Below are 13,743 nucleotides of genomic sequence, written 5' to 3'. Positions count from 1 at the left end.
GAGTGTGGGTGGTGGGGGAGGGTTACAGATAGCGCCAGGTACACAACGCGCGTAGACAAAAGGGGAAGTGAAGCAATTTCCCCGACGCTTGGGCCTCTAGGTTCCGAACTTCATCGCAAACACGACCCTGGCACAAAGTAGCAAGCACAAACGGCGACCGAAAAAGGAACCACACCTTCATCGTAGGAGCTGGGTCTCGACGTTGCTGTCTTGTGCGACGCACACCAACAGTTTCGTCATCGCGACGCGCATTCGTATCCGGGTACCTGATCAACACCCATCCGCACAGTGTACCACATTCGGACAATCAGCTAGTGGCGCCACGATCCCTTAAACACCAGAGCTGGCTTAGACAAACCATAATCGATCTCCTTGGGTAAAAGATTGCCTATTGCGTCTTACGCCCGACTCAGCCACTCTATCGTACCTGCTTACAGGGCCACGGTTACCACGGGCCCTAGCCATCTCGAATCTTGCATCTCCGGGTCTCGTGACATCGACTTGCGATCAAGTCACAAAAAGCAATTATGCCACCCTCACTTCGTCGCCGAGGTGGCCGGGTCCAGCAGCAACATCACATGCCCCCACCTTCACCCCCAGAAGCAGATGACACGGATAGCGATGTGGAACTGGACGGCCACCGCCAAGAAGAAGAAGACCAAGATCTCGATGGTAACGATGATGACGAAACACTCGGCGACGACCTAGCAGGGCTCGCAGGCGAAGAGGAAGACGAAGAGGAGGAAGGCGACGAAGAACTAGATGACGAAGAGGGTGATGGTTTTGGTTCGCCAAACCACGCCGGCGACACTCCATTACCCAATCTCGATCCTCCACCACCATACCTCCGGGAAATATCTACCTTGGCTTCCTGGACCGTTTCGTCTTCTAAACCGGGTTGTTCGATACCTCAGCTTCGGCATCCAAATACGAATCTATTTTGGCAATCCGATGGTCCGCAGCCACACTACCTCAATATACACTTCTTCAAGCTCGTTCGTATAGTTGGTCTTAGACTGTACCTAGACTTTGAACAAGATGAGAGCTATACGCCGACTAAGATCATTTTCTTAGCAGGCAGCGGTTTGAACGATCTCCAGGAGTGGGGCGAAATGAGATTGGAGAGCCCGAGAGGATGGATATGGGCGGACTTTTCCGGTGTAGGAGATCCGGATAGCGACGATGATGGAGATGACGACGAAGAAAATAATGAAGGAGGCACTACTACAGGTCACCGACCACAACGTCTCCTGACGGAAGCCTACACTCTAAACGGAACGAGAAGGAGTGGAAACGACGCTGCATCTTCTGATTCTGAAAACGCGGCGCCGACTCAAGAGGCTGATGTCACGGACCTGGATCTGGAGACGCCGATTCATCAACAACAGCAGCAGCATACACCATTTCCTCCTTATCCCGCCACTACACACGGCCATCCACAAATAACACCCCAAACTGTTCCACCATCTCACAACCACAACCTCCGTCATTACAATCACACCGTCACACCAATTCAACATCAACCATCAACACCTTCGCTCCCCCAAACCATATCGCGTCCCCACCCCAGAGCGCCTTTCGCATCTCTCTCCCCTAACCCCCAACCTCGCCCCATCCCGTCTTCCACCCAATCAACCCCTAAGTTGCCAGTTTTGCGCGCTCATCTCGTGCAGATCAAGATATTAGAGAATCATCAGAACGGTAAGGATACGCATTTAAGGGGCTTGCAGATATTCGCTAGGAACGACGAGGATGGGTATAAAGCAGGAGGACATGGTGCGAGCAGTAATGTCACGAAGGGAGTCACGAGTGGAGCACAAGGAATGGAGCTGTTGAAGAGGGAAAAGAAAGAAAAGAAAAGGAGAGAGGAAGTGTTGGAGTTGGGTGGTGGCATCATGGGTATGGGTTTGGGGAGTGAGGGGGTTCTTCGTTAATATTGAGTCGTCCAATCAGCTACTCTGGAGCAAAATGGAAGAGAAACACAGGGTCAACATGGCGGTATGCATGTAAGCGGCACCATCAATCATAATACTCACAATGGAGGATGTGAAAATCTTGAAATATCGTGATAAATAAATTAAACATCCTAGCTGCGCCATCCACCCAAGCCTTCCTTCCTTCCTTTCCATTCGTCATCCTTTACCTCATGGGATATATCCTTCTGACTTTTAGTGTGTCCTGATACATTTTCCTCCAAGCAGACTCGCGCCCGGATATCTCGAGATTCTATACAGAGCGCCTAAGGAAATGTGTTCGAACCCTAAATTGGAGAGGTGCGGCCGAAAACGGCGCACCACTGATCATCTGTTGCTTATTTGCTGATTACCGCCCCAGAGAAACTTCTTTATCTAGAAAAGACCCTTGCCATCCTTCTTGTCAAGGGTGTTCTTGAGGTCCTTTGGCTCAGGCTCCTGCTCAGGCTTAGCCACCTGTTCGTCGGTCTGACCGTTCTTGCCGTTCTTCTTGTTCTGCTTGCGAGGCAGCTTGCTAGGGCTGCGATTCCGGTCGGCGTTCTCCTTGGCCTTCTCTGCCTCCTTAACGTCCTCCTCGTTATCTTCGTAAGCCTGCTCGACCTTTTCACCTGCAGCCTCGGCCTTGCCAACCAGCTCCTTGGCAATCTGCCTAGCCTTCTTGCTTGTAGCATCGGCACCCTCGTCGAGTTCCTGGAGCTTTTGGCTGACGCGGCGGTTGATGTTCTCGAGGAACTTTTGGTTGGCCGGGCTCATGCTACCCTTTCGCTCGTCCTTGATGTGGCCGTTGGTGGGCTTCCTTCCGCGAACAGCGTCCCTAGCCCTGTTCACACCTGAGGAGATGGCGTCTTCAGCGGACTTGTCAAGGGAGTCGAGCTCGCGCTCCACGCTGCGGCTGGCGTCACCAGCTGCGTCGGAGATTGTGCGAGGCTTGAAGTCCTTCTTGGCGTTAGGCGAGGAGCGGCGCAGGTAGGATTTGAAGAAGAAGCGCATGAAGAGGATGGTGAGCGGTGCGAGGTAGATCAGATTGACGTAGATGGCGAAAGCTTGGCCGGAGGTGTCGACGCAAGGAACGGTCTGGTACTCAGTGCGGTAGAAGGTCTTCTCGACTGTCTCGTGAGGGTGGAAGAAGTCATGGACCGCGTTGTGGGTAGGAACAGGCTCTCCAGCAATGACTTGCTGCTGCTGGCGAACCGGAATAGGCTGACCAGGGACGGGGATGTTCTCAGCGAGACCTTCGTCACCAGCTGCGCGGTAAATTAGCTTCCTGAGGAAGGCTACAGCAACACCGGTCGCGGTGGGGAGGGCTTCAGCAACCGATTCAGTAGCAGAGGCAACTGCGGATGAGACGGAGGACGAGACGACCTTGGGAGCAACCTTCTCAGCGACCTTGTATGCGACCGAAACGGGGACGGTGTAGGAGACGAAGAGGTGGATGGCGGCGAAAGCGGATCCAACAAGGAATTGGGTGATTTGAAGCGTGGTAAGGGTTCGCTTGACGACGTTGGGGACGCGGTAGCCGAGGGCTGAGACGGTGTAGTAGGTGTACTGAATTCGTTAGTTAAAATCAGGTAGATTGGAGAAAGACTGCTTACCATCATGGCGTGGATGCCAGAGTTGACCAGGGCGAACATCCAAATGGGAGGTGACATGAAGCGCATACCAGCCCACATGGACAACATAGCACCGGCGTGGTGGTACTTCTGGAGAGTGGTGCTGCGCTTGCCCTTGGCCAGAATGATAGCCGTGTCAAGGACCTCGTAGAACTTGGAGAGGTAGAACCACCAGCCCCAGAAAGCAAGACCCTCGTTCCAGATTCTGCCAACATCCGTCTGGTCTGGCAGGCCACTAGGGCCTACAAGAACATTAGAGTTCAGGCTGCTCCAGACATCGTTGGTGTTGTTGTAGGTGACAGCGTCGCCGAGTCCGCGGGGACCGTGGATCTTGCAAAGTGCGTCAATGGTACCGACAACGGCGTTGGGCTCGCTGTAGTGGGGGAAAGAGTGCTTGAGGCAGCGGATCATGGCGACGCAAGTAATGGCCGAGTAGACAGCCAGGAAGACATTGTGGAAGATGACAAAGGCGTAGAATGGGCGGGTTTTGGCGATCCTCCACGGCTTGTTACCGTGTTGGCGGTTGTACCAGTTGACATAGGTGACGGTGACGAAGTAGACGGAGGCAATGGTCAGGGGCACCTTGTACGACAACGCGCCCTGGTAGATGTCTTCGGGGATCGGGAAAGGGTTCGCAAACGTCGACTCGCCAGTCCATGGGGGAGGAATGGGCAAGGGAGCGGCATCGGGAGGGAACTGCAGAACAGCCCTCGACGGCCAGTCGCCGGGGTGGAGAGAGGGGCCTGCACCAGACATGGTAGATGTTCAGGTGGTCGCGAAGATGCGCGGTTGTTGGCAGCACTCGGTCGAGGGTGGGTGCTGTTCGCGAGGCAGGCGCAATCGAGGTGCGGCGGAGTGAAAGGGTCCGGGGACCGCTGGGCTTTTTTCTGTGGTTCCGTGAGGTCAATGCCCAGCCGTTATGCCGCACTCGATAGCAAAAATCGGCCCTCGGATTTCTGGGCGTCCCTGTCGTCGGCGCAAATCTTGGACAGCTGTGTTGTTGTCGCTGGCCAGGCACGCGATGCACAGTCTGACTACACAAATTTGTCGGCGCACGAACCCAGGGCAAGGCGGACAAGTTATATTTGCAGAACAAGAGCACAGATATGCTCGGAGCGAGGACAAATTCAGCAGAGGTGCGTCGGACAAGGAGCTAGAAGCAGCAGGCAAAGGCTCTAGACAGTCCTTCTTGGTTATGATGAGGATTGCTAGCGTTGTGATGCAACCTGGTGGACTTTTTGGACGAATGACATCGCAACCAGCTGCCGAGGCGAATTGCTACAAACTCCCACTGGACAACGAGATCCTCGTGGATATCATCTAAAGAATACAGATTCTCGCAAGTCTAACGCCATCGAGTATCGCAGTAGACACGTCCCGTCTTTTCTACAAAAGACCCGTCTTTGCGCAGTGTTGGCGAGGTAATCGAAAGCAAGCATGCAAAATTTTGCAGGGATAAGTGAACCTGTTGGGGGTCCATTCCCGCATTTGGCAAGGTGACGTGGGTGCCCGAGCAGCCACATCTGGGGAACAGGTTTAGCAGGCTAGAAATACGACGACGCTGTTGCTGGTAATAATAGTGGTTGCTGGGTTTGAATTATATACAGGACTACAATGCAGAGAGCTACTCAAAACTTGGGCTTGCTACTCAGAGGAATTGGCGGAGGCTCAGCCGAACCTTCACTTAGTTCCTTCCTCTTTGGTGGAGGTGGAGGTGGTGCTTTCTTCCCAAGGCCTCCCGTCTGCGATGGGCCTTGCGATGGGGCTGGCGACGCGCTTGACGACGCCAGGCCGTTCACTCTACCAGCAATCCCATACTTTTGGTTGAGTGAGTTGGCGGACTTCCACCCAGACGCGACTTGATCCCCGTGCCGCTGCTGGAAATTGCTGGCAGTCGATGCCGCTCCTTTCAAGTCTGAAGCCGACACTTTTGAAGGGTCGTCACGCAGGTTGCTGGCAGTCTTAAGCGCTGCCTGCTTGTCTGCCCACGATGTGCCCGTGGTTGGCGGGGGTGCTGGTGACTTTGGCCCAGACATTCTTGCGAATCTACTCTGTAACTCGTTCATCTGTGAGCCATGCCCGGCTGCAGCTGGAGGTTGTGTGGCAGTGTCCGAGCTTGGGGCTCGTCGAGGAGGAACAGGTGGAGATGGGTTCGCGCGAGGTGGTACTGGAGGAGAAGCCGTTCGACCAATGCCGAAGCCTGAGACAGATACGCCTGCCTGCCCCAGACGACCCAGAGCGCCTTGGTTCAGGACTCCCTGCTCAGGTGCCGCTTCTCGTGTTGCCTCATTGTAGGTCGGTGGAGGAGCGGGCGCGAACTCATTAGGGTTCGAGTTTTGACGTGGCGGTAGTGGAGGACGAGGAGGTAGGCTGGGCTTGGGTTTTGTAGGAGCGCCGGTAGTCGTTGGCGAAGCGGCGCCTGGTCGGAAAGCTGGAGGCTTGGGTAGATGTGCCGTGCTCAACCCCGTCGTGTCAGGTCTGTATGGCCCTGGAGGCGGCCTGTTCGCTTCCTCTTCTGCTCTCCTCCTTGCTTCTTCCTTCTCCTGCAGCCTTTGCTTTGCCGATGCAGCAGGTGCAGAGGACGGTCCTGTCGAAGCGGATGCTGCCGAACCGCCGTTGTAGTCTAGTCGCTTGGGCGGCGGAGCAAATTGTGAGGGGTCTTTCAAGGACGATAGTGGCGTTGACTGGTGTTCGCGGGCCGCCTCTGCATGGGGGTCTTTACCTTGGGCTTTTCCAACCCATCCTTTCTATCCCTAGTTAATCGACGGGTTCATGCAGGCAAGGACAAGCTTACATACAACTTGCCCGAGCTTCGAGTCGCTCTGTCCACCTCCACTGCTCCCGCTGTTAGTGCGATTCTTTTCGGGATGCCAGCCTCCTTTGGTGATGCCCTTGAATTTGTCCATGTCCGTGTTAGCGGAAGAGTCTGGGGTTAGGCGTCGTGAATGTGCCAGCAGACAGTGGAGCCAACGCGTGCGGGCCGATGAGATCATCAGCCAAGCGCGTCTCTAGCACATGTCAGGTCCAGTCGGCACTTCGGGCGGACTAATGCGTCTGGCTGACATCCTGGAGAAGAGCTCATGCTGAACGTTGAATAGGTATCTTGGCCATTGTGGACGATGAGTCCGAGATGTGAGGTTTAACGTCTGTGCAATTCATGTTGAGTTGTAGAGAGGTTCAAGGCCGCCAGTCAGCAGCCGCCATACCTCTCTTGCGATACTCCAAGAGACACATACATACACCCGGACTTGGAGAATCTCCCGCACTGCAGCTGCAATGCATGTCTCAGTTCCATGTTTCAGCTCTCGTTAGCTGCATTTTGAGGGAGTTTTTGTGATAATACCATTCCCAAACGGTACATACTTGCAACTTCCAAGGCGAACAACTGCAGCTATAGCCTGTCACAGTCAGCCGTATTGATCCGGGCCTACTCCCCCGCCCAATCACTCCCCACAACAAAGACTTTCTCAAGAGATCTACATATCCAGCAAGTCGGATGTGCCGGCTGTTGTTTGTGAACATGTTTTGTTTGTTGACAGACATTCCATCGTAGAGAACACGAGAGTCACCAGGTCACGATATCAGCATTCCGCACAACGACAGACAAACGCTGTAAGAGTGAGCTCAGCACGCAGACACGGTTCCCCCATACTAAGCTTTGTTAGATCGACGGCTAGGACAGCTAGCCAAGCCTAAAAATACTATCAACCCGAGCAGGTGGGGTTTGTTCGTCTTATAGGCGTCGAGGCTGAGTCCGTCTCTCCAATGCCATCCCAGTATGTAACCAACCGCGCCGATTATTCCCAGCCGGCACTTCGGACTTACATTCTGTTGGCCTGAAAGCTTGCAGCACACATGTTGCTAGACAACGGGTAGCACGTCTGCGCCACCCCAGCCCTCGGCCAGCTCAAAGGACTACCCTCCCACTCCGTGTCCCTTTGCATTCTCCGCATTGCCTTTGAAGTGGTCAACTGCGTGCCACTTCATCGATTCCCAGGAATCTACCCAGCAGAAGGAACGATTGTTGCCTAAGGGTACATAGTGTGCTTTCCCGCGTCATCGATTGGAGTACCAAGGTCACGCCTAAACCCCGTCTCGGCCCCGCATCTCCTGCTACTGGCTAAGCAAGTGGAGGATCACCACCACAATTCAGCTCCCGCATCGGTCATATCTAGGTGTCAGGCATCTCCGTCAGATTGCTGTTTCCTTACTGGTTTCGAGCCTACCACACCACTGCGGTCTGTCCATACGTAGCTAGGAGCTGCTCTCGTCAGCGCATTGTCCAAGCCGCAATGGCTCCTCTAGAAGACGAGTGGGAAACGGATGGAGACGAGGGCGAGACGCCACCTTGGGTCACTGAAATTGAAGACATCGATTCTTCTACCACTGCTCTTCCGGAAATCGTGTTGAGTATTGTCATCGAACCACTACCGTACACTGTGACGGGGTCGACTACGCCGACGAGTAGTGCATTTGAATCTGGCTTCACTGGCATCATGCCCCCCTCAGGCAGACCTCCCATGCCCAGTGTACGGCCTTTGGGATATCCGTCAGATCGTCCATGGCCGCCGTATCAACAGCCCTCTTCAACCACAGAAAGCTGGCAGACTTCCACATCAGCAACGACTGCATATGCCGACCACATGGGCAGTTCGTCACTGTGGGCGACATCGACCTCAACATCGAATTTGAACTCCGAAGCATCGCAATCACTAACCAATCCATATGGAGGAAGGCCTTCAGACTGGAACTTTTCACAAAAACATGTCAACAATGCACCAATGTATGCCGCTGCCGCGGTAATCCCAATTGTCGTCCTCGCGATCATAGGCGGGGTAGCCCTAGTCTGTTTGCGCAAGCGCAAGAGACGGAAAGCCGAAGCAATAGCAGCGCAGACTGTCGCTCAAGAAATGAAGATGCAACCACAACCGAATGTGCGACCTTACATGGCACCACCACCAGGCTCACCACCGCCGCCAGCAATCTCTGTATCACGTAGCCCGCCCAACCACCTACTACCCCCAACGTCAACATCCAGCGCATTCCAACCCATCATCCTTGGGCCTATCGGCTCAGACTCTTCAAATGGCGCTTACCTCACTGGCATCGACACATCAGATATGGTGTCCATTACCTCCAACACTCACAGGCCTGTGGACAATCCGTTCTCAGACAACAATAGTCTTACTGAGCCGCCGCCGCCGTATAGACCGCATAGTGCTGCGCCGCCTAGCTTCACAACGAACTCGAGGCATAGCAGTTTGAGAGTAGGAGATTCGCAAACGAGGCTTATTGAAGGCGATCCGTTTGGTGATCCGGATGACGATTATATTTCGGACTTGTCAGGACCGACACAAGGCAGGGATGGGACAAGTGTTGTGTCGGACCTTTCTTATCAACGGTTCACATAATTGTCGCCATGTATCATTTGCTACTTTCTTTCTCGATGTATATAATACTTGCGAGATGTATGTCTAGTATCACTTCTCGGATCGTTTCCCTTTCCTCTTTCGTCAGGCGTTTGTCACAATATCGTATCAGGACTTCGTAATAGCATCATAGTGGTCATGGAATATATGAGCGACTTTATGAAAATCTGGGAACCTGATGCGAAACACTTTGACACCACTACCTCCATCTATGACGTAACCGGCACGTAGCCCAGAGTCGCTCATCTCGGCTACGCTGGGCCTAGAGCACAAGAGGTCTCGCGAGCAGTTCCTGAGACGGCCAAACTGCTCAACAATCCCACCCAGAATCCGATCCAATAAACTTACATGCTTGATCACCGGTAGATAGCGCAAAGCCACTTCCCCATCGTTCATGGCGCTGCGCTTACTTTACGCAGCAGGTGGTAAGGCAGTTTCTTGGAGCGCTTCCCGTTAGTCTGGGTAGTTTGGGTACAATGTTACCAATGACGGGCTCAGAATCCAGGCAGACGAAGAGTTGAGTGAAGTAAAGGGCGAACGGTACCTTGCATGGAGGGTGGGCGGCACTGCGCTAGGGGTGAACGGCTATCGAGATTCAGCTCAGATGTAGAGGGGTTTACTATCTTAAATCCGGAAAGTGCTGCTATCTATGGGCTTTTTTTCTCCGCAGGTTAAATCAAGCCAGTCTAGCCATGATGCGGGCCATGATTCGCCGGGAGCGGGCTACTTTTCCAGGTTCATGGGATTTGCATGATGACGGCTAGATTAATTATTCGGCGTCGCTTGCCAGCTGGCACTGGCGAGCAGTTTTGCCTTTGTTGCTTATTTTGCGGAGGTTGCTGCCCGATTCGTGAAGGAGGAGCAAGGAGTGCAGGATGCGATGCTTGGAACATCGTGGGTAGTTGCACGCTTGTCGAGGAGGTTGCAGAGGATAGTCGCGTGGTTGGACGAGCGCTGGGCCTCTGACTGGGTCGACGGGACAAGAAAGTCGGTTTAGCGTCGGCTTCTAGGCAAGACCTCAGCGTGGACCTGTCATTTCTACCCATCTCATCCTTACGGCACGCAGCACCCCAAGCCATGGTGCAGTTCGTTCCGTGTCCGTTCGCGACTTAGCTCATCGTTATGTACTCCTGGCCGAGCCTATCACCTTATTCGCTACTAGGTGCATCGGGTGGGTGAAGCTTCGCCTGGCTGGCTGGCCTGGCTGGCTGCGGCGACGACAAAGAGCCTCTCCCATGCTTCCTCCCTGCCCTTACCACCCAATTATGACAGCCTCGCTATATCGCCCTTCACGGCCCATGCGGGCTCGGTACCTGAGCTAGACGCTGCCGACGGCTCAGGAGAGTCTGGCTAAGCAACGTCGCTCGTGCCGCAACTGCGTGTTGCTCGTGCTGCTGCGGGTCACGATCGGTACTATCAATTATTCATCTTTGCCGAACTACAACCTTTGCAACTGCAGCTTCAGTTTCCCCGGCCCCACTGCCCTGCCTAGTACGTGAAGAAACCTTTCACCGTCCCTGCTCACTGCAAAGCGTTACAGCGTGAGCAGACCGAAGCCTGCAGGACCCTCTTCACAACTGCGCTGTGCCTACGCCCCCTCGTCCGGTACCTGCATCTTCAACGTCTCACCACGCTGCCATAACCCCTGCTGCTACTACTACTACTACTGCCACTACTGGATTGTACTACCCAACAGGTATCACAGCTACATCGTCTATCTGGCAGCCTTTGCCCTCTGCCGCCCGCCAACAAAGAAGTCCAAAGACGTCCCAGCCAGGGCGCCTTTGTCTTTCGATCCAACCCCCGCCGAACGCCTCCCTCGAACCCGTCGACGACGTCTTATATTACACGCTACATGGTCTGTAGGGCAGGGCATTGTGTCAGGACTTTGCGTCATTGGGTTTGCTATGAGTTTGGATCAGCACATTTATGGGTACGACTTTCTTCCACGTTCCCATGTTCGGAACATGTACACTGTCTCCGCTGGCGCAACGAGCTTCATGGTGCACTATTCCCGTCGTCGGTGGCTTCTCTGCCAGGCTATGTCGGACCAGACATGACTATCAGACAGACTATGTCCAATGAAGGTCTAGGGTTAGGCAGAGGGCAGGCAACACCGCACGGTTGTCATTTGGAGCTCGTTGCATCATCCCTTGCCATGCTTCCCATCCTGTGCCAAAGATACTTTTCTTTAGACTCCCTTCCAATCCGTTCATAGATTGCACTTTTGGTTTTCCTCATGTCTCGGCTCGCAGCTGCAAGTGCCCCAGGCTAACGTGGGTCGCGTGCTAGATCGACGGACTGGCATCTACCAAGTCCATCCTCCACACCCAAATCGGTGACGTTCCCTGACGGAAGTCTCAAAACACCCAAGACTGAGACGTTTCCTCACTCGCACTTCCTCGACGCCTGGGCCACTCCACTACCTAATGGGCAGCACACCCCTGTGCAAACGCCCTCCTTCACACTGTCGACGCCTCTAGGTCGGCCGTCGAGCTCGTATAGCCAGCCCGTCCGCACACCCGAAGACCCAGAGTTCCATGTCAACCACTTCGCTCCTCAAAATTTACCTCTTCCGCCGGTCGACGCTTCCCGAAGACTGTCGTCGTCGCCCGACCCTAATCGGCTGAGGAAGGTTGGCTCACAAGGACAGTTTGGGTCACGCCCTGTCAGTATGGACTTTTCACACATGCAAACGCCACCTCCAACGAGGGACGCTTCGTCTAGGAGGAGCGTGCAACAAAGTGGCGGAACTGAGGTAGCCACTCCAGCTACTGTGGTGCATAGAACGCCCAGCCAATTGCCGGAATCATCAGGCGGACTTTTCAACCAGACTCCGTATGGTTTCGCCGACTTGCAGTACACTCCGCACATGATGCAGTTTCCCAGCCATGGGCCAATGTCTGCGCCGCCTATGCCTCAATCAAAGCTGTTCTGGGATCCAGCTAACGATGGCATGCAAATGGATCTAGATGTACCGCTAGGCGTTGATCCCTTTGGTCCTACCCCACATAGGCCACAGCACGATATGAACTGGCAGGCGATGAATCAAGCTAACATGATGCAAACGCCGGCATTCCAAAGCTTTCAAGCGTCTCCCATGCCAGCGTCTTTTGCAAATACACCATCACAGAGACAAGGTTCAAGACCTGGCTCGTTCGTGTATACGTCTGCTGGTGTTGACCCCAACATGCTGCTCAGCTTCTCGAATCCCGACATGACTTCTTCTTTTGGGAACATGCCAGATCATCCCTTTCTGGACATGTCACGGCAACCGTACGAGACACAATTGCGCGATGCACAAAACGAGAGGGAGATGGCGAAGAAGTCAAGGAGCCAGCATTCGCGCAGCAACACAGCTTCTTCAACCGGATCGGCAGAGAACGCCAAACCTGTACTGCAGCGAAGCAATACAGACGGTGGAATAATGGCAGCCAAATCACTTGCGATGGATCCTCGGACATCAATTCCAGCCAATGCATCAACGATACCCCGTCGTTCATCACCGCTGAAGCGTCAAGGCGGCGGAGCGCTCAAATCGATACCGGAGCTGAGAAGACCTCGGACAAGACTCATCATCGACGAGACAGGTCGAGCTCGGACAGAGACTGTGCATGCTGGAGATGACGAAGAGACTCCCAAGAATAAGCGGCAGACATCTCAGCAAGATCTTAGACGCCAATATCCTGGGCTTTATGAGGATGATGAAAGCGAATCTGAAGACGACGAGCCGGCTCCGGTCATCAGTCGGAACTCTTCTTTCGCCATACCACAACCTGAACGCCGAGCTGCGAAACACGCTCGAGCAGATAGCGGCGGACTCGAAAGACCCGCTTCCTTCAAGATGGCACGATCCGTCTCTGCCTCAAGGGTTGCACCTGATGCTCTCTCCAAGGCCTCATTTGAGCTTCTTAGATCCACGCGGAGGTCCGCCACCGACAATAACACCACCCGTCGATTCAGCGCAATGGAACGTCCTATGTCTTCCGCTCACCCCGAGGACCACCACATGCCCGACTCCCCCGGCGACGCCCTAGGTGCCCTGAAAAAGGTCGTAGGCGCTCGCCAACAACGCATTGGTAGGATAGCCACGCGCTGATTCTACACTCTTGTTACTGACAAGTTCAGAACGTGCGTCTCAAAATACACTTCTTGCTCACAACCAGCGTTGGGCTCAAGCCTCAGCCGACATATCCAACCTGTCAACTACAAATCTACCTCATAATCACAACTACGACCCTTACTCTAACTCCTTCAACCACTCCCCATCTACCACCACCACGCCATCAACCGAGTGTAGTGCTCGGTCAAACGATAGCACACGTTGTGTTTGTGAGGGTATGGTGGAAGATGAGGGAATGCCGATGGTGCAGTGTGAGGCTTGCAACAAGTGGTTGCATCTTGGTTGTGTAGGAATGAGGGAGGAGTGGTTACCCAAGGTTTTTGTGTGTGTATTCTGCACAGGGACAGATGGGTTGGGCAGGGTAATGAGACGAGGAGGAGCTGGAGATTCGCCGTTAAAGAACAAGAGGGGTTTTAGGTGAGGTCGGTGCGTTGGAATGGAGTGTCACGCTTATGGTGGTGATGGACGGGTCGTTGTGGCTCGGATAACTTTTCGCAATGCATTGATGTGAGGCTAGATCGAAGTGCTTGCTGTGCAAGCTTTTCGAGGGGCTGGAGTATGAGAATAATGACATGTATGATGTTGAGATGACATACTTTTCTGGTATC

General features: G+C 54.0%; 5 protein-coding genes across 5 annotated transcripts; 3 read left to right on the top strand and 2 right to left on the bottom strand.

The window, feature by feature from the left end:
* Positions 1 to 578: 578 nt before the first annotated feature.
* J4E82_001627 (uncharacterized protein) lies at positions 579 to 1,934 on the top strand (the record flags this gene model as incomplete). Its single annotated transcript, XM_051727935.1, has 2 exons — positions 579 to 1,160; positions 1,644 to 1,934. The coding sequence occupies 2 exons, from the start codon at positions 579 to 581 to the stop codon at positions 1,932 to 1,934; spliced, it is 873 nt and encodes a 290-aa protein (XP_051592290.1).
* A 414-nt stretch (positions 1,935 to 2,348) lies between these two features.
* On the bottom strand, positions 2,349 to 4,339 carry J4E82_001626 (uncharacterized protein; the record flags this gene model as incomplete). Its single annotated transcript, XM_051727934.1, has 2 exons — positions 2,349 to 3,518; positions 3,566 to 4,339. The coding sequence occupies 2 exons, from the start codon at positions 4,337 to 4,339 to the stop codon at positions 2,349 to 2,351; spliced, it is 1,944 nt and encodes a 647-aa protein (XP_051592289.1).
* Positions 4,340 to 5,211: 872 nt separating this feature from the next.
* J4E82_001625 (uncharacterized protein) lies at positions 5,212 to 6,878 on the bottom strand (the record flags this gene model as incomplete). Its single annotated transcript, XM_051727933.1, has 3 exons — positions 5,212 to 6,311; positions 6,378 to 6,509; positions 6,824 to 6,878. The coding sequence occupies 3 exons, from the start codon at positions 6,876 to 6,878 to the stop codon at positions 5,212 to 5,214; spliced, it is 1,287 nt and encodes a 428-aa protein (XP_051592288.1).
* A 997-nt stretch (positions 6,879 to 7,875) lies between these two features.
* J4E82_001624 (uncharacterized protein) lies at positions 7,876 to 8,994 on the top strand (the record flags this gene model as incomplete). Its single annotated transcript, XM_051727932.1, has 1 exon — positions 7,876 to 8,994. One exon carries the CDS (start codon positions 7,876 to 7,878, stop codon positions 8,992 to 8,994), a length of 1,119 nt encoding a protein of 372 aa, XP_051592287.1.
* Positions 8,995 to 11,701: 2,707 nt separating this feature from the next.
* J4E82_001623 (uncharacterized protein) lies at positions 11,702 to 13,111 on the top strand (the record flags this gene model as incomplete). Its single annotated transcript, XM_051727931.1, has 1 exon — positions 11,702 to 13,111. The coding sequence occupies one exon, from the start codon at positions 11,702 to 11,704 to the stop codon at positions 13,109 to 13,111; it is 1,410 nt and encodes a 469-aa protein (XP_051592286.1).
* Between the last annotated feature and the right edge of the window lie 632 nt (positions 13,112 to 13,743).

The sequence above is a fragment of the Alternaria postmessia genome, assembly GCF_024291825.1.
Source record: "Alternaria postmessia strain BMP 2775 chromosome Unknown scaffold_6, whole genome shotgun sequence".
Lineage (NCBI taxonomy): Eukaryota > Fungi > Ascomycota > Dothideomycetes > Pleosporales > Pleosporaceae > Alternaria > Alternaria postmessia.
Note: the sequence above shows the minus strand (reverse complement) of the source record. Positions and strands in the feature narration are given on the sequence as shown.